Source organism: Epinephelus moara, chromosome 7 (genome assembly GCF_006386435.1).
Source record: "Epinephelus moara isolate mb chromosome 7, YSFRI_EMoa_1.0, whole genome shotgun sequence".
Lineage (NCBI taxonomy): Eukaryota > Metazoa > Chordata > Actinopteri > Perciformes > Serranidae > Epinephelus > Epinephelus moara.
Window position 1 is genome coordinate 5019504 of NC_065512.1, and position 20168 is coordinate 5039671.

At 46.4% G+C, this 20168-nt stretch overlaps 3 protein-coding genes across 4 annotated transcripts; all 3 read right to left on the reverse strand.

The window, feature by feature from the left end:
- Window positions 1-4275: 4275 nt before the first annotated feature.
- Window positions 4276-5790, reverse strand: LOC126393040 (trace amine-associated receptor 13c-like). Of its 2 annotated transcripts, none has more exons than XM_050048873.1 (2): window positions 5604-5790; window positions 4276-5219 (listed from the first exon to the last, which is right to left on the reverse strand). In XM_050048873.1, exons 1-2 carry the CDS (start codon window positions 5774-5776, stop codon window positions 4403-4405), a joined length of 990 nt encoding a protein of 329 aa, XP_049904830.1. In that variant the 5' UTR covers window positions 5777-5790; the 3' UTR covers window positions 4276-4402. The 2 variants fall into 2 exon arrangements, with proteins under 2 accessions (XP_049904830.1, XP_049904831.1); XM_050048874.1 differs by having other exon boundaries at window positions 5670-5739.
- Window positions 5791-10307: 4517 nt separating this feature from the next.
- On the reverse strand, window positions 10308-11740 carry LOC126393041 (trace amine-associated receptor 13c-like). The gene is made up of 2 exons (XM_050048876.1): window positions 11568-11740; window positions 10308-11183 (listed from the first exon to the last, which is right to left on the reverse strand). Exons 1-2 carry the CDS (start codon window positions 11738-11740, stop codon window positions 10361-10363), a joined length of 996 nt encoding a protein of 331 aa, XP_049904833.1. The 3' UTR covers window positions 10308-10360.
- A 6054-nt stretch (window positions 11741-17794) lies between these two features.
- On the reverse strand, window positions 17795-19261 carry LOC126393042 (trace amine-associated receptor 3-like). Its single transcript, XM_050048877.1, has 3 exons — window positions 19089-19261; window positions 18063-18703; window positions 17795-18023 (listed from the first exon to the last, which is right to left on the reverse strand). The coding sequence occupies exons 1-3, from the start codon at window positions 19259-19261 to the stop codon at window positions 17848-17850; spliced, it is 990 nt and encodes a 329-aa protein (XP_049904834.1). The 3' UTR covers window positions 17795-17847.
- Window positions 19262-20168: the final 907 nt, after the last annotated feature.

Consider the following 20168-nt stretch of genomic DNA (forward strand, 5'->3'; position numbering starts at 1 on the left):
TAGACTTTATGGCTAAGACTCATGAAAAAATATATCTACAAATCAGGTAGTGGACAGAGTTCAACGTCCTGAAGGCCTGGTGGATAAAGCTGTTTGTGAAGTGGGCCTGGAGACTCTGGTATCTTATCCACGAAGTCAGGAGGCTGAAGTGGGAGTGTGAGGTGGGAGCTCTGCGGGTGAGACGGGTGTTGAAGATGTCTGTGAGGGAGGGGAGAGGGGTACCAATGATCTTGCTGGCTGTATTCACTATGCGTTGCAGAGTCTTCCAGCAGGAGGCAGTGCAGCCTCCGTGCCACACAGTGATGGAGCCAGTGATGACACTCTCAGTGGTTCCTCTGTAGAAGGAGCACATGATGGGGGGTGAGACTCTTGCTCTCCTCAGTTTGCGGAGGAAGTAGAGGCGTGTTTGAGCCTTCTTGGCCAGCGATGTGGTGTTGTTGGTCCAGGAGAGGTCCTCAGAGATGTGCACCCCCAGGAACTTGGTGCTGCTCACTCTTTCCACAGCAGCACCGTCGATGGTCAGTGGGGGATGCTGTGGAGGTCTTCTCCTGAAGTCCACAACAATCTCTCTGGTCTTGCCCACATTGAGGAAGAGATTGTTGTCCATACACCACTGGACCAGTCGGCTCACCTCACTCCTATAGTTGGCTTCATGGAAATGAGGCCCACCACAGTCGTGTCATCCGCAAACTTGACGATGTGGTTGATGCTGTGGGTTGGCACAGTCGTGGGTCAGTAGTGTGAAGAGCAGTGGGATGAGCACACACCCCTGCGGAGCCCCTGTGCTCAGCGTGATGGTCTTGGAGATGTTGCTGCCGACCCGCAAATTTTGTGTCCTCCCTGTTAGAAAGTCCAGCACCCAGTTACAGAGAGAGGTTTTGAGTCCCAAGTGTCCGAGTTTTTGTATGAGCTGCTGGGGAATGATTGTGTTGAATGCTGAACTGAAGTCCAGGAACAGCATCCACACATATGAGTTCTTTGAGTCCAGGTGGGTGAGGGCTGGATGGAGAGTAACGGAAATGGCGTCCTCTGTGGACCTGTTTGACCTGTATGCAAACTGAAACGGGTCATGGGAGGGCGGAAGGATGGAGTGCTACGGGCCAATAGTCATTGTAGCTGAGTGGGGCTTCTTTTGAACTGGTATTTGTTGTGGTGGCTTTGAAACACGTGGGGACAATCGCTTGGCTCAGGGAGATGTTGAAGATGTCCGTGAGGACGTCCTTGAGCTCCTTGGCGCAGTCCTTTAGGGCACAACCAGGTATGTTATCTGGTCCAGCTGCCCGTTGATCCTGGAGAGGGTCCTCCTCACGCTGGCTGTGGGCAGACACACAGCCTGCTCGCCCGGGGGAGGGTTTGTTTTCTGTGCCGGTGTTCTGTGTTTCAAAGCGGCAAAAGAATTCATTGAGGCAGTTTATCAGGTGTTTAGGTTAAGGCCTCAGTGTCATGTCCCCCACAGACAAATGTGAATTGCCAGGTCTTAGGAGGTTATTCCAGAGGACACTACAGTAGAAATGATTATGGGTGCAACTTCAGGTGAGAGCAGCAGTAAGCTTGTTAGTTGCAATGACTGTCTATAGTTAGTCCCAGTGGCTAATCTTGGTGGCTAACGCCAGCAATGGTTCTTTTCAAAAGAAATTCACCTTTTATTTTAGCAAATACTGCTTTGTTTTTTAATAGACGGTAACGTGAAATTAGCATGTTCTTGCAGAGCCCTGGTTCCTGTTGCGCTGTCAACTAACACCACTAACAACCATTCATTCATTCATTTTCCATAGCCTTCATCCTATCCTGTTGGGGGTTGTGGGGGGGCTGGAGCCTATCCCAGCTAACACTTGCCGAGAAGCAGGGTACACCCTGGACAGGTCACCAGACTACTGCAGGACTAACAGATAGAGACAGACAACCGTTCACACTCACATTCACACCTACAAGCAATTTAGGGTCACCAATTAACCTGCATGTCTTTGGACTGTGGGAGGAAGCCAGTGTACCTGGAGAAGACCCACGCTGACACGTAGAGAACATGCTGGCTCCACACAGGGGTGCTCCCCCACCCCAAGGTTTGAACCAGGAATCCTTTTGCTGCTGCCCCCACTAATTACCAGTCTAGGCTAAACAGGATAAGCATACTGTTAGCCTACTGGAAAACTATTTTATTGATGCTCTGGGTGTCTTGTGACATATACATCCCTTTTATTATGTGCAGGTATTGCAGGCTTATGGGAATGATGTGGGGGTGGGTCGGTAGCAATGTATGTATGTTTTTATGATGTGATTGTGTCTATTGTAATGAAGTGTCTTGTATGTTTTGTGTTGGGCCCCCTTGAAAACAAGATGATTCATCTCAAGGGGCTATCCGCTAAGAAACCTTTTCAATGTGTGTTAAAACTCCTGTTCAGCTCTGGAAGCTGTTTGGCATTGGCAGAGAAGATTTGGCAAATTTTTCATGGGCACAATCCACATACTCAGCTCTGCTGCTCATCCCACAAATGCATTTTCTTTATAAATGTGGCACCATTTAAAAGGGAAATAAACAGGCTTTCCAATGGTATAAGATTTGTTGCCAAGAAGCATTGTCACAACAAAGTAATAATCTACCAAAAACAAATTTCCTTACATTAGTTACTTAGTTTCAGTCCCTCCACAGTCTTGACTTAAAAATATCACTGTATCATGATGTGGTTGAATATTATTTCTGGCCTACATAATTCAGGTATTTTAGGCCTAACTATCAATAACTATTTTACACATTCATTAATTTTTTATTTTCCTGTAGTTTTAAAACCCTCAATGTCACGTCCGTATGGCAATGGATTGTAGGTTATTAAATCGGTGAAGTCTGCCGAAGTCTGCACAATACTTCGACTCAGGCCCTTGTTGGCTATGGAGGCCATAATAACAGCATTGGAAGGTTCCTATTGACTCAAGGTAGGTGTCAATCAAAAGGCCAGGAGGTCGCCTCCATTTGAGATCACCAGTCCAGTTTGTTTAAATGCACAATGTGAGAAATTATGGATAATATTTCAAGAAATATGAATATTTGAAATGATGCAATGCCAGTTTGTGGATATCTATGGATGTAATAATTATGAAATATTTCACTGGATAGAATTAGATAGAACTGAATGCTCAAACAACAACAAAAATGTTAAACTGACATAAAATTCCTGTCAGACAAGGGTCATGTGACAGATTTATTTTGTGTCTGGTGTATTTAAAACTTTCATGTTACTGTGTTGTATTAAACTAAAATGTTTGAATGCACTGTGTTTAAAAAAAAAAAAAAAAAAGTTTAGTAAGCGAATTGGGATTTACACTGTGGGCTTTTCTCATTCCTACAGGCAGTTAATGTGCAAATACAATTCTGTTGCTGTTCCACTCCATGACTTAAAGGAATACTTCAACCCTCAAATGATCATCACCCACTCTGTAATTAATAAGCCTTTACTGTTACTGTGATTTTTTTATTTTGGAGTTTTGAATGTGTAATAATTGACCAGTCCAAACTATATTACTTGTTGTGAAACATCAATAAAACACGAGGTCATTCTGAATTTTTATTAACATGCCTCGTTTATTATTATCATATTTGATATCACTTTACAACAAATTGCTATGCTGTGTGAATTCAAAGAAAAGAAAATGGTGTTAAATTGCAACCCATCACATTTCATATACCTTGTGAAACTTTAACTTTCTCTGTTCTTTGATCTAAACTGTATGTTTCTCTGCAGATTTAATTGCAAAGATGTGATGACCTGTAGATAATCATGTGTTTTACCTCTTGCCACATAATAAAACTCCATGATGCTTCTGAGTGTGACTGCATGGATAATGTGAAAAATAATTGTCACAAAGTAAACAAATGTGATGAATTACATTAAGCTGAAATGATAAAATGCCCTTTGTCCCTGCTCTGAAAGGGAACATGATCTGTTTCCACTGACAATTTTATCTTAAACTGTTATTCTTATGGCAGGAAAAGTGTGGCTAATCTGGAGCATCTTTTCTGTGTGAAACAGGAGCCTCATCAGGCCAGTAATCTCTGTTTGCAACAAAATGGACACAATTCACTGAGATGATGCTTTGAACATAAATAAATGATAGAAATGAAAGCTTTAGTTGTTGTGTTGGGCTGAAATGTTTCCTATCACCAAAAAAAAGACTCTTCATATGTGTAATACACATAGGATTTTATGAGACATGAAACCGGGTGATTACCTAGGGACAGTTTATGGTGCTTGTGACTCTTTCTTACAATGCAGGCCTTTCTACTATTGATCAGACACAATTTAGACTGAAAGACACTGTCTGTATTTGATCATTCACTCACTGAGCAACATGAACAAATGCGTTCAATTGTCCACAGAGCAGGCCTCATTTCAGTCACTCCACAGCCTCTCTACAGTATGTTGGTCTCACAGGAGCCAGGCTGCAGAATCTGAAGACTGACAATGAGTTTCACTGCTTTTCTAAACCAGGAATAAAACAAGGCATAGATCAAGGGATTTAAACAAGAGTTTAAAAAGAACAGACAATGCATAGCAGATACAAATAAACTGTTGGCCAGGTTGTCACCTGCAAGAGCGACACAGTAATATGGGCAGAAACATATTAGAAACACAATTACAAGAACACCAAGAGTCCTGGCTGCTTTCAGCTCCGATTTCTTTTTTTTTTGACTCACTGAAAGCTGGAGAGTGACGGCTGTAATGTGAGAGCGCATGGCACGAGCCTGAGACACAGCCACTACAAATACTCTCATGTACAGAACGACAATGACAGAAATGGGAACAATAAAGGTTACAACAAGGTCAATAGCTCCTGCAAAGTGGTTAATGACAGTCACACACTCTCCATGGCAGGAATTAAAGCTGCCTGGTTTAATCAGGTTATCCTTTAAAAATGGACAGTTGAAGAGAGCAGCACCGAGCCAACACAGACACACACAGAGTTTAACGCTTCTCACAGTGATTCTGTTGGTGTAATGCAGAGGGTCACAAATAGCCACATAGCGATCAACTGATATGAGCACCATGTCTCCGATTGAAGAAGACACAATGATGAAGCTAGTATAACCACACAGAGTACACACAATGTCACCAAACAGCCAGCAGGATGTTTTTAGGCCAAGTTCACCTGGTATCACCACAAGGCCCACAAGAAAGTCTGAGACAGCCAGAGAGAGGAGGAGGATGTTGGTGGGTGTGTGGAGCTGCCTGGAAGGAAAGAGAAAAACATCATGAACCCAACAGGTTCAGGCTCAGATCTAAATGACAAAACAATTAAAACGTGCATGCAAAATGTTTCTGATCTATCACATCTATAGTTAAGATATGGTTAATTGTAGACAATTGAAATAACTTGGTTGATGTCAAAGTGAATAGAGAGCAATGTTAAATATTGGCAGGAGATGGTACATGAAACACATTTGAGCTTTATGGTGCAAAAAGTGGTAAAATTTGACTTAAAATATGATGACACTTTCTGAGGTGCAACATTATTCAGCACTAGCTCAAATACATTTCTTTTAAATCTACAGTAACTGTTCTCATTTTTAAGCTACAAAGCATGTAGAGAGAAGCTGAGGAGTTAATCTCTGCCTGAAGTGGGAGACTGCGATGATGACGAGCAGGTTGAGAGCAGCAGTAAACACAGAGATAAAGTACATCACAATAGTAATGAGCATTGTTTCGGGCCAAGAAATGGTGGGCTTCCTGCAGGAGGTGTTGAGGAGTTGTGGAAAGCAGAGCTCTGCTCCGTCCTCAACCTCCATCTTCAGAGATCTGCAGAGAGCTGCAGCTCTGCCAGCTTCCTGAACAAACCCGAGTCATATACTGATGTACCTGTCTCACATTCTCATAATTCCTCCCCTCTTTTTTCTCTCAACCTCTGTTGGACTCTGATGCCCCTCCTTCCTCACTCTGCACATTACGCCATCATCTTCATCACTTTCCCTGCAACTCTTCCTCTCTCACTTTTTTTCTGTGATATCCTTTACTGTTTTTCTTTATCCTTGTTTCCTTTCCTTTTTCCAACTTCTGTGCCCTTTTTAAAGTGATTAAAGCAGTGTTTAGAAAGTCAACAGGACATAGAAAAAACGGCCCACTTATTAATTTTACTGAGGCCACTCCACACAGCAGGGGTACCAGTGCAGAGGGATCCAGTGGGAAAACAATTTTAGTATTTTCCAGCAAATAGATGAGCCTGACTCTACTTTTGGGGTATATCGGGATGCCAGCAGCTTTGCATGCATTAATCCTGCTCAGTGCAGTGCACATACTGGTGGTGGAGAGGCTGAGGGGTGGTGGTTGGCAGGGAGCACAGTCTTGANATTTTACTGAGGCCACTCCACACAGCAGGGGTACCAGTGCAGAGGGATCCAGTGGGAAAACAATTTTAGTATTTTCCAGCAAATAGATGAGCCTGACTCTACTTTTGGGGTATATCGGGATGCCAGCAGCTTTGCATGCATTAATCCTGCTCAGTGCAGTGCACATACTGGTGGTGGAGAGGCTGAGGGGTGGTGGTTGGCAGGGAGCACAGTCTTGATGGCTGCCTCCTGGTTAACCCTGTCAAAGCATTGTTCAGTTTTGGAAGGAGGTGTCACTGGTGTGTGGTGCGAATGGTCGTTTTGATCCGTGATGGCTTGGATGCTTTGGAGGTTGGAGTTGTCTCGTGGGCTTGGCCCACTTAATGTCCCTCATGAGGTTAGCCATGGACGAACTGTAGGCCTGACCGTCACCTGATCCCTGAAATCAGTGTTGCATCCCTTCAGCAGCAGGCTGACCTCCTAGTACATCCACAACTTCTAAATTTAATAATGTTATCCTTTTGAGGGTGGTGACACTCTTGATGTTAGTGTTGTTCCTCATAACAACTACAGTAGAACAGAAGTACTGACCTGCAGAAACAAGGACCACAACACAGCACATCCGGGACATACATGACAAGTGGGTGAAAAACTTATCACACAGAGAGGTCATCCAACCAGAAAAGGAAGTTCTTGCCAAGGAACTGAACTTTGCTGTAACACCAGAGCAGATACCGACTGTGGATCTCATCACAGCAACGGAGTCAGTTATCAGACACAACGAGTTGGCAGACCCAGTGGCAGAACAACTTAGGTTGAAGGTATCAGCCGCTTCAGATGCTGCAAAAGAAGGTCATAGATTCTTTACAAAAACTGGAAAAGGACAAAGTCGTTGACAGACCACTGTATTATCGACTGTACCCTGATGAGGCCATCCCATGCATCTATGGACTCCATAAGAGACACAAGGAAGGAGCATCACTAAGACCCATCAGCAGCGGCATAAGCTCAGTCACATACAACAACTACAAACACCTGGCACCCGGTCATCTGTTTTACTTCTTGCCACAAAATAAAACCCCATGATGCTTCTGAGTGTGACTGCATGGATAATGTGAAAAATAATTGTCATGAAGTAAAGAAATGTGATGAATTACATTAAGCTGAAATGATAAAATGCCCTTTGTCCCTGCTCTGAAAGGGAACATGATCTGTTTCCACTGACAGTTTTATCTGAAACACAACACTTAGGGCTCTAGTTTCGCAGACCGGGCGCGGCAGAGGCGCAGCGCACCTGCGCTTCGCCAACTGGGTGTGGCCAGGCGGATTTTGCAAGTTTGGCACACCGTGCGCGCTGGCGCAGCTACTCGTCTGTCCCACCTCCGTCCCTCCTACCTGCGCAAGTCGGAAAGAGGGAGGAGAGAAGGCGTGGAGTGGGTTTTACACACATCACACCAATCAAATGAGCCCCTCTCCTCGCCCTTAAATGCGCCGCGCGAAGGCGTAATGAGAGTTTACTCAATTCGCCATGGCAGAAGAGAGCAGCAGCGTCAGACGGCCAAACTTCTCCCAGGAGGAAACTGATGTTTTGGTCCGGGAGGTCCAAGCTCGCAGTGTCCGAATATACGGAACTGCGAGCAGACCTCCACGGGCTGATGATGCAAAGGTAGCCTGGGAGGAGGTCACCACAATTGTAAATCAATGTTGCGTTTCTCTCGTGCGCGCGCGCTCTCTCTTTCTCTCTCGCAGTCTCACTCTGTTTCTTTTCTTTTGACTTTTCTAAGATGACAGATGCTGAATATATACTCCCTATCTGATGCTGTGGCTGTTTGTGGTTGGCTGAGAGGGATGTGAACTCAATAGTTTTGTTAATCAAATCACGCTGGGTTTCCATTACGCGTGCCAAACTGTGCCAATCCCCTTATCGGGTGTCGTTTGTAAAGTGGCTCACGCTGAAAATAACATCAACATTTTGCCACATTTAGCTTGAAACAATGTTTAAAAAAGTGCTGTGAATTTTTTAATGTCATCTTTTACCACATTTACAGCAATATTTGTTAACTTAAAAATATATTAAATAGTTAAATCTAAATATTAAATGTGGCACCTAAATGTTAAATGTTAAATCTAAATATTAAATCTAAATGTTAAATCTAAATGCTAAATATAAATATAAATATTAATTCTAAATCTAAATCTAATTGTAGATTTAATATTTAGATTTAGATTTGGATTAGATTTAGAGATATTGATATAGAGATACATTTATGTGCTGATTGCAGATAGTTGCATTGAATAGTGTTTTTGTGTCTATTTATTGCATTATTAATGTGCCTGATATTCTGGAAACCTGCCTGTGAGGTTTTGGTGACGTGTGCGCACTGTCCGCTGGTCAGCCAAACTTCGGCTTACACTGGCTGCGCTCCCCCTGCGGTGACAGTAGACGTGGTTTCAGCTGGCAAACTTTTACCGCATCTTCGGCGAAGCCTTTTGGCACGAAACTGTCACTGCGCCAAGCTGGATTTGTCGACACCTCCCCCTGCTGCGCCGCCACACCCATCTCAGCGCACCTCGGTCTGCCAAACTACCAAACTGAGCGTGCCTCGGGTTGCGCTGCTCGAAACTATCTCTGCGCGGGGTTCGCCACTCTGCGCCACCCTGCGCCGCGCCGGGAAACTAGAGCCCTTAATATTATTCTTATGGCAGGAAAAGTGTGGCTAATCTGGAGCATCTTTTCTCTGTGAAAAAGGAGCCTCATCAGGCCAGTAATCTCTGTTTGCAACAAAATGGCCACAGTTCACTGAGATGATGCTTGGAACATAAATAAATGATAGAAATGAAAGCTTTAGTTGTTGTGTTGGGCTGAAATATTTCCTATCACAAACAAAAAAGACTCTTCATATGTGTAATACACATAGGATTTTAAGAGACATGAAACCGGGTGATTACCTAGGGACAGTTTATGGTGCTTGTGACTCTTTCTTACAATGCAGGCCTTTCTGCTATTGTTCAGACACAGTTTGGACTTAAAGGGGCAATAAGCGGAAATTCATCATTTCTAGATTGAAGGAATTAAAAAATCGCTATGTGAAGAACTAGAGGTGTAATTTCATCTGGAGTATAGCATGACGTCACACACCCTCTCTCTGTGTTGTTCATGTACGTTCTAGTGAATCGCTGCCTCCTCCCTCCTCTCGGAGCCCTTGGCCCTCCCTCCCTATAAAAGGCTACAGCCAGTGAGCAATGGCAGCACGTATTTTCGAAGCGAAATGGCAGAGAGTGGAACGAAACCTGAAGACGACCAGGATCCGACATTACCTCTAAAGAAACAAAGGTCATTGGCAAAGAAGTTGTCGGATAAAGAAAGGGACAGAACCCCGATTAACACTGGCCTTGCATTTCGAAGGTGGAGAGCACTGCGAAAGCTAAAGGGGCTACAATTTGACTCAGAGCTAGCTCTTCTTCTCCTGGACAGGTAACTGTTAAGTAACAACATAAAGTCAAATGTCTGTTTTAATTAGTGTTACAGTAACGTTAGGCACATGTCACTATGTCGATTCAATTAAATTTAATGTTACAATCGTAGCATGGGTTAATGTCTGGAGCTTGAGTTATTAGCTGCTCGATCCCAGCAATGTGTCAGGCGTTACGGTTGTGTTAGGTGAGTAGCCCGGCAGCCCAGCTATCATTTGCAATTGGCATTGTAAAATGTAGCCAGGCTAAAACATTGCTCTCACTCACGGAGAAGAGTAGGGACGTTAGCATTAGCTCCCGATGTTAGCACTAGCCAGGATCAGGCGATGGCTCTAGCCGAGTGGGGGGTGGGGGGGTGGGGGTGGAGAGCAGAGGCAGAGTGAGGTGTGGCTCATGCACACTTTGTTTTGGTCTACAGGCAGTGCACAACAGCAAACCTAGCGGTGAAACAATTTTGCTTTTTGCCCCTTTAAAGACACTTTCTGTATTTGATCATTCACTCACTGAACAACGTGAACAAATGCATTCAAGTGTCCACAGAGCAGGCCTCATTTCAGTCACTCCACAGCCTCTCTACAGTATGTTGGTCTCACAGGAGCCAGGCTGCAGAATCTGAAGACTGACAATGAGTTTAACTGCTTTTCTAAACCAGGAATAAGACAAAGCATAGATCAAGGGGTTAAGACATGAGTTACAATAGAACAGACATTCCACAGCAGATACAAATATACTGTTGGCCAGGCTGTCACCTGCAAGAGCGACACAGAAATATGGGCAGAAACATATTAGAAACACAATTACAAGAACACCAAGAGTCCTGGCTGCTTTCAGCTCCGATTTCTTTTTTTTTTGACTCACTGAAAGCTGGAAAGTGACAGCTGTGATGTGAGAGTGCATGGCACGAGCCTGAGACACAGCCACAACAAATACTCTCATGTACAGAATGATGATAACAGTAATGGGAGCAATAAAACTTATAATAAGATCAATAGCTGCTGAAAAATGCTTAACGACAATTACAGTTACACACTCTCCGTGGCAGGAGTTATACCTGCCTGGTTGAATCAGGTCATCCGTTATAAAATGAAACCAGTATAGAGCAGCACCGAGCCAACACAGACACACACAGAGTCTAACTCTTCTCACAGTGATTCTGTTGGTGTAATGCAGAGGGTCACAAATAGCCACATAGCGATCAACTGATATGAGCACCATGTCTCCTACTGAAGAAGACACAATGATGAAGCAAGTATAACCACACAGAGTACACGCAATGTCACCAAACAGCCAGCAGGATGTTCTTAGGACAAGTTCACCTGGTATCACCAGGAGGCCCACGAGAAAGTCTGAGACAGCCAGAGAGAGGAGGAGGATATTGGTGGGTGTGTGGAGCTGCCTGGAAGGAAAGAGAAAAACATCATGAACCCAACAGGTTCAGGCTCAGATCTAAATGACAAAACAACTAAAAAGTGTATGCAAAACGTTTCTGATCTATCACATCTATAGTTAAGATATGGTTAATTGTAGACAATTGAAATAACTTGGTTGATGTCAATGTGAATAGAGAGCAATGTTAAATATTGGCAGGAGATGGTACATGAAACACATTTGAGCTTTATGGTGCAAAAAGTGGTAAAATATGACTTAAAATATGATGACACTTTCTGAGGTGCAACATTATTCAGCACTAGCTCAAATACATTTCTTTTAAATCTACAGTAACTGTTCACATTTTTAAACTACAAAGCATGTAGAGAGAAGCTGAGGAGTTAATCTCTGCCTGAAGTGGGAGACTGCGATGATGACGAGCAGGTTGAGAGCAGCAGTAAACACAGAGATAAAGTACAGCACAATAGTAATGAGCATTGTTTCGGGCCAAGAAGTGGTGGGCTTCCTGCAGGAGGTGTTGAGGAGTTGTGGAAAGCAGAGCTCTGCTCCGTCCTCAACCTCCATCTTCAGAGATCTGCAGAGAGCTGCAGCTCTGCCAGCTTCCTGAACAAACCCGAGTCATATACTGATTTACCTGTCTCACATTCTCATAATTCCTCCCCTCTTTTTTCTCTCAACCTCTGTTGGACTCTGATGCCCCTCCTTCCTCACTCTGCACATTACGCCGTCATCTTCATCACTTTCCCTGCAACTCTTCCTCTCTCACTTTTTTTCTGTGATATCCTTTACTGTTTTTCTTTACCCTTGTTTCCTTTCCTTGTCCTACCTCTATGCCCTTTTTAAAGTGATTAAAGCAGTGTTTAGAAAGTCAACAAGACATAGAAAAACGTCCCACTTATTCATTTTACTGAGGCCACTCCACACAGCAGGGGTACCAGTGCAGAGGGATCCAGTTGGAAAACAATTGTAGCATTTTCCAGCAAAAAGATGAGCCTGACTCTACTTTTGGGGTATATCGGGATGCCAGCAGCTTTACATGCATTAATCCAGCTCAGTGCAGTGCACATACTGGTGGTGGAGAGGGTGAGGGGTGGTGGTTGGCAGGGAGCACAGTCTTGATGGCTGCCTCCTGGTAACCCTGGGGTGGTTGTTGTAATCAGTGATGGCTTGGATGCTTTGATGCTTTGGGGGTCTGCATTGTCCTTAGCTTCTGGTTGTGCTTGGCCCTTCTGATGCCCCTCATCACGTTAGTCATGGATGAACTGTAGGCCTGACCCTCACCTGATCCCTGAAATCAGTGTTGCATCCCTTCAGCAGCAGGCTGACCTCCTAGTACATCCACAGCTTCTAAATTTAAGAATGTTATCTTTTTGAGAGTGGTGACACTCTTGATGTTAGTGTTGTTCCTCATAACAACTACAGTAGAACAGAAGTACTGACCTGCAGAAACAAGGACAACAACACAGCACATCCGGGACATACATCACAAGTGGGTGAAAAACTTATCACACAGAGAGCTCACCCAACCAGAAAAGGATGTCCTTGCCAAGGGACTGAACTTTGCTGTAAAACTAGAGGAGATACAGATTGTGGATCTCATCACAGCAACGGAGTCAGTTATCAGACACAACAAGTTGGCAGACCCCGTGGCAGAACAACTTAGGTTTAATGTATCAGCCGCTTCAGTGGCTAAAAAAGGTCATAGATTCTTTACAAAAACTGGAAAGGAACTCCTCCGAGAACTGTCACCTTATCGTGGTGGAGGAGTTTGAGTGCCCTAATGACCCTAGGAGCTATGCTGTTGGGGGCATTTTGCCCCTGGTAGGGTTTCCCATGGCAGATGTTCTGGGCGAAGGGTCAGACGAAGAACAGTTCAAAGGACCCTTCATGATGGATATGAACAAGGACTTGTGTACCCGGCCAGGAGGGTTACCGGGGCCCCGCCCTGGAGCCAGGCCTGGGGTTGGAGCCCGTGGGCGAGCGCCTGGTGGCCGGGCCTTCGCCCATGGGGCCCGGCCAGGCCCAGCCCGAACCAGCTACATGGGCTCGTCCCCCTGCAAGCCCACCACCCGCAGAGGGATCCGGAAGGGTTCGGTGCAGTGTGGATCGTGCAGCAGACCAAGGCGGGGGCCTTGGCGGTCCGATCCTCGGCTACGGAAGTTGGCTCTTGGGACATGGAATGTCACCTCTCTGGCGGGGAAGGAGCCGGAGCTTGTGGAAGAGGTTGAGCGTTACCGGCTAGATATAGTCGGCTTCACCTCGACACATAGTTCCAGCTCTGGAACCCAAGTCCTTGAGAGGGGTTGGACTCTCTCCTTTGCTGGAGTTGCTCCGGGTGAGAGGCAGAGGGCCAGGGTGGGCTTTCTGATAGCCCCCAGACTCTCTGCCTGTGCATTGGGGTTCAGCCCAGTAGATGAAAGGGTTGCTTCCCTGCGCCTTCGGGTTGGGGAACGGGTCCTGACTGTTGTCTGTGCTTATGCGCCGAACAGCAGTTCAGAGTACCCGCCCTTTTTGGAGACCCTGGGACGGGTGCTGGATAGTGCCCTGACCGGGGACTCCATTGTTCTGCTGGGGGACTTCAACGCTCATGTGGGCAATGACAGCAGGACCTGCAGGGGCGTGACTGGGAGGAATGGCCTGCCCGATCTGAACCCGAGCAGTGTTCAGTTATTGGACGTCTGTGCGGGTCGCAGTTTGGCCATAACGAACACCATGTTCGAACATAAGGATGTCCATGGGTGCACGTGGCACCAGGACAGCCTAGTGCACAGGTCAGTGATTGACTTTGTAGTCGTATCATTTGACCTGCGGCCGTATGTTCTGGACACTTGGGTGAAGAGAGGAGCAGAGCTGTCAATTGATCACCACCTGGTGGTGAGTTGGATCAGATGGCAGGGGAGGACGCCGCGCAGACCTGGCAGGCCTAAACGAGCAGTGAGGGTCTGCTGGGAACGCCTGGCGGAAGAACCGGTCAAGATGATCTTCAACTCCCACCTCTGGGAGAGCTTCGACCACGTCCCGGAGGGCGGAGGGGGACATTGAGTCCGAATGGGCCTTGTTCCGCTCTGCCATTGTCGAGGTGGCTGTTGTGAGCTGTGGTCGCAAGGCCGTGGGGGCCAGTTGTGGCGGTAATCCCTGAATCCGCTGGTGGACACCAGAGGTGAGGGGAGCCGTCGGGCTGAAGAAGGAGGCCTACAGGGCATGGTTGGTTTGTGGGTCTCCGGAGGCAGCTGACGGGTACCGGCGGGCCAAGCGGAGCGCAGCAGCGGCAGTCGCAGAGGCAAAAACTTGGGCGTGGGAGGAGTTCAGTGAGGCCATGGAGAAAGACTATCGATCGGCTCCAAAGAGGTTCTGGCAAACCATCCGGCGCCTCAAGGGGGGAAGGCGGCAACTTGCTCACATTGTTTACAGTGGGGGCAGGGAGCTGCTGACGTCAACTGGGGACATTGTCGGGCGGTGGAAGGAATACTTTGAGGAGCTCCTCAATCCCACCAACATGTATTCCAGTGAGGAAACAGAGCCAGGGGTATTGGGGGTGGGTCGTCCAATTTCTGGGGCAGAAGTCACCGAGGTAGTGAAGCAACTCCGCGACGGCGGAGACCCAGGGTGGATGAGATTCGCCCAGGTTATCTCAAGGCTCTGGATGTTGTAGGGCTGTCTTGGCTGTCACGCCTGTGCAACATTGCGTGGACAACGGGGGCAGTGCCTCTGGAGTGGCAGACCGGGGTGGTGGTCCCCATCTTCAAGAAAGGGGACCAGAGGGTGTGTTCCAACTACAGGGGGATCACACTCCTCAGCCTACCTGGTAAGGTCTACTCCAGGGTGCTGGAAAAGAGGGTCCGGTCGATAGTTGAACCTCAGATTGAGTAGGAGCAATGTGGTTTTCATCCTGGACGCGGAACCGTGGAGCAGCTCTTTACCCTCGCCAGGGTGCTGGAGGGGGCATGGGAGTTTGCCCAACCAGTCCACATATGTTTTACCCTCGCCAGGGTGCTGGAGGGGGCATGGGAGTTTGCCCAACCAGTCCACATATGTTTTGTGGATTTGGAGAAGGCTTACGACCGTGTCCCCAGGGGCATCCTGTGGGGGGTGCTCTGGGAGTATGGGGTTGGTGGCCCCTTGCTAGGAGCCATCCAGTCCCTGTACCGAAGGAGCATGAGTCTGGTTCGCGTGGCCGGCAGTAAGTCGGACCTGTTCCCGATGAGAGTTGGACTCCGCCAGGGCTGCCCTTTGTCACTGGTTCTGTTCATAACTTTCATGGACAGAATTTCTAGGTGCAGCCGAGTGGTGGAGGGTGTCAGGTTCGGTGACAGGAGGATCTTGTCCCTGCTTTTTGCGGATGACGTGGTCCTCCTAGCTCCATCGAACAGTGACCTCCAGCTCTTGCTGGGACGGTTCGCAGCCGAGTGTGAAGCGGCTGGGATGAGAATCAGCACCACCAAGTCTGAGGGCATGGTCCTCAGCCAGAAAAGGGTGGATTGCCCAAGCCAGGTCGGGGGGGAAGTTCTGCCTCAGGTGGAGGAGTTTAAGTATCTCGGGATCTTGTTCACGAGTGAGGGTAGGATGGAGCGGGAGATTGACAGGCGGATGGGTGTGGTGAAAAGGGAGCTTAGCCAGAAAGCTAGGCTCTCGATTTACCGGTCAATCTACGTTCCAACCCTCACCTATGGTCATGAGCTCTGGGTAGTGACTGAAAAAACGAGATCGCGAGTACCAGCAGTCGAAATGAGTTTCCTCCGTAGGGTGGCTGGGCTCAGCCTTAGAGATAGGGTGAGGAGCTTGGACATCCGGGAGGGACTCAGAGTAGAGCTGCTGCTCCTCCACATCGAGAGGAGCCAGTTGAGCTGGTTCGGGCATCTGGTAAGGATGCCTTCCGGATGCCTCCCTTGGGAGGTATTCCGGGCATGTCCAACTGGTAGGAGACCTCGGGGCCGCCCCAGGACACGCTGGAGGGATTACATCACCTGCCTGGCCTGGGAACGCCTTGGGGTTCCCTCGGAAGAGCTGACGGAAGTGGCTAGGGAGAGGACTGTCTGGGCTTCTTTGCTGAGGCTGCTGCCCCCGCGACCCGGACCCGGATAAGCGGAGGACGACGAGTACGAGTACGAGTACGAAAAGGACAAAGTCATTGACAGACCACTGTATTATCGACTGTACCCTGATGAGGCCATCCCATGCATCTATGGACTCCATAAGAGACACAAGGAAGGAGCATCACTAAGACCCATCAGCAGCAGCATAAGCTCAGTCACATACAACATCTTCAAACACCTGACACCCGGTCATCTGTTTTACTTCTTGCCACAAAATAAAACTCCATGATGCTTCTGAGTGTGACTGCATGGATAATGTGAAAAATAATTGTTATGAAGTAAAGAAATGTGATGAATTACATTAAGCTGAAATGATAAAATGGCCTTTGTCCCTGCTCTGAAAGGGAACATGATCTGTTTCCACTGACAATTTTATCTGAAACACAACACTTAATGTTATTCTTATGGCAGGAAAAGTGTGGCTAATCTGGAGCATCTTTTCTCTGTGAAACAGGAGCCTTATCAAGCCAGTAATCTCTGTTTGCAACAAAATGTACACAATTCACTGAGATGATGCTTTGAACGTAAATAAATGATAGAAATGAAAGCTTTAGTTGTTGTGTTGGGCTGAAATGTTTCCTATCACAAACAAAGAAGACTCTTCATATGTGTAATACACATAGGATTTTAAGAGACATGAAACCGGGTGATACCTAGGGACAGTTTATGGTGCTTGTGACTCTTTCTTACAATGCAGGCCTTTCTACTATTGTTCAGACACAGTTTGGACTTAAAGGGGCAATAAGCAGAAATTCATCATTTCTAGATTGAAGGAATTAAAAAATCGCTATGTGAAGAACTAGAGGTGTAATTTCATCTGGAGTATAGCATGACGTCACACACCCTCTCTCTGTGTTGATCTCTAGCCCCTTGTTTACAAGCCGGTCCGGCTGCGCATTTTTTCGAAGCGAAATGGCAGAGAGCGGAACGAAACGTTCACCTGAAGACGTCCAGGATCCGACATTACCTCTAAAGAAACAAAGGTCGTTGGCGAAGAAGTTGTCAGATAAAGAAAGGGACAGAACCCCGATTAACATTGGCCTTGTATTTCCAAGGTGGAGAGCACTGCGAGAGCTAAAGGGGCTACAATTTGACTCAGAGCTAGCTCTTCTTCTCCTGGACAGGTAACTGTTAAGTAACAACATAAAGTCAAATGTCTATTTTAATTAGTGTCACAGTAATGTTAGGCACATGTCGCTATGTCGATTCAATTAAATTTAATGTTACAATCGTAGCATGGGTTAATGTCTGGAGCTTGAGTTATTAGCTGCTCGATCCCAGCAATGGGTCAGGCGTTAGTGTTAGCTCCCGATGTTAGCACTAGCTGGGATCCGGCGATGGCTCTAGCCGAGTGGGGGGTGGGGGTGGAGAGCAGAGGCAGAGGGAGGTGTGGCTCATGACACACTTTGTTTTGGTCTACAGGCAGTGCACAACAGCAAACCTAGCGGTGAAACGATTTCGCTTTTTGCCCCTTTTAAAGACACTTTCTGTATTTGATCATTCACTCACTGAACAACGTGAACAAATGCATTCAAGTGTCCACAGAGCAGGCCTCATTTCAGTCACTCCACAGCCTCTCTACAGTATGTTGGTCTCACAGGAGCCAGGCTGCAGAATCTGAAGACTGACAATGAGTTTCACTGCTTTTCTAAACCAGGAATAAGACAAGGCATAGATCAAGGGGTTAAGACATGAGTTAAAATAGAACAGACAATCCACAGCAGATACAAATAAACTATTGGCCAGGTTGTCACCTGCAAGAGCGACAAATAAACTATTGGCCAGGTTGTCACCTGCAAGAGCGACGCAGTAATATGGGCAATAACATATTAGAAACACAATTACAAGAACACCAAGAGTCCTGGCTGCTTTCAGCTCCGATTTCTTTTTTTTTTGACTCACTGAAAGCTGGAAAGTGACAGCTGTGATGTGAGAGCGCATGGCACGAGCCTGAGACACAGCTACAACAAATACTCTCATGTACAGAACGATGACAACAGTAATGGGAGCAATAAAACTTATAACAAGATCAATAGCTACTGAAAAATGGTTAATGACAATTACACACTCTCCGTGGCAGGAATTATACCTGCCTGGTTGAGTCAGGTCATCTGTTATAAAATGAAAGCAGTAGAGAGCAGCACCGAGCCAACACAGACACACACAGAGTTTAACGCTTCTCACAGTGATTCTGTTGGTGTAATGCAGAGGGTCACAAATAGCCACATAGCGATCAACTGATATGAGCACCATGTCTCCTACTGAAGAAGATATAATGATTAAGCAAGTATAACGACACAGAGTACACGCAATGTCACCAAACAGCCAGCAGGATGTTTTTAGGACAAGTTCACCTGGTATCACCAGGAGGCCCATGAGAAAGTCTGAGACAGCCAGAGAGAGGAGGAGGATGTTGGTGGGTGTGTGGAGCTGTCTGGAGAGAAAGAGGAAAAACATCATGAACCCAAAAGGTTCAGGCTCAGATCTAAATGACAAAACAACTAAAACGTGTATGCTAAACGTTTCTGATCTATCACATCTATAGTTAAGATATGGTTAATTGTGGACAATTGAAATAACTTGGTTGATGTCAAGGTGAATAGAGAGCAATGTTAAATATTGGCAGGAGATGGTACAAGAAACACATTTGAGCTTTATGGTGCAAAAAGTGCAAAAATGTGACTTAAAATATGATGACACTTTCTGAGGTGCAACATTATTCAGCACTAGCTCAAATACATTTCTTTTAAATCTACAGTAACTGCTCCCATTTTTAAGCTACAAAGCATGTAGAGAGAAGCTGAGGAGTTAATCTCTGCCTGAAGTGGGAGACTGCGATGATGACGAGCAGGTTGAGAGCAGCAGTAAACACAGAGATAAAGTACATCACAATAGTAGTGAGCATTGTTTCAGGCCAAGAAGTGGTGGGCTTCCTGCAGGAGGTGTTGAGGAGTTGTGGAAAGCAGAGCTCTGCTCCGTCCTCAACCTCCATCTTCAGAGATCTGCAGAGAGCTGCAGCTCTGCCAGCTTCCTGAACAAACCCGAGTCATATACTGATGTACCTGTCTCACATTCTCATAATTCCTCCCCTCTTTTTTCTCTCAACCTCTGTTGGACTCGGATGCCCCTCCTTCCTCACTCTGCACATTACGCCATCATCTTCATCACTTTCCCTGCAACTCTTCCTCTCTCACTTTTTTCTGTGATATCCTTTACTGTTTTTCTTTACCCTTGTTTCCTTTCCTTTTTCCAACTTCTGTGCCCTTTTTAAAGTGATTAAAGCAGTGTTTAGAAAGTCAACAGGACATAGAAAAAACGGCCCACTTATTAATTTTACTGAGGCCACTCCACACAGCAGGGGTACCAGTGCAGAGGGATCCAGTGGGAAAACAATTGTAGCATTTTCCAGCAAATAGATGAGCCTGACTCTACTTTTGGGGTATATCGGGATGCCAGCAGCTTTACATGCATTAATCCAGCTCAGTGCAGTGCACATACTGGTGGTGGAGAGGGTGAGGGGTGGTGGTTGGCAGGGAGCACAGTCTTGATGGCTGCCTTTTGGTTAACCCTGGGGTGGTTATTGTAATCAGTGATAGCTTCGGGGGGGGTCTGCATTGTCCTTAGCTTCTGGCTGTGCTTGTCCCCTCTGATGCCCCTCATGAGGTTAGCCATGGATGAACTGTAGGCCTGACCATCGCCTGATCCCTGAAATCAGTGTTGCATCCCTTCAGCAGCAGGCTGACCTCCTAGTACATTCACAGCTTCTAAATTTAAGAATGTTATCTTTTTGAGAGTGGTGACACTCTTGATGTTAGTGTTGTTCGTCATAACAACTACAGTAGAACAGAAGTACTGACCTGCAGAAACAAGGACCACAACACAGCACATCCGGGACATAC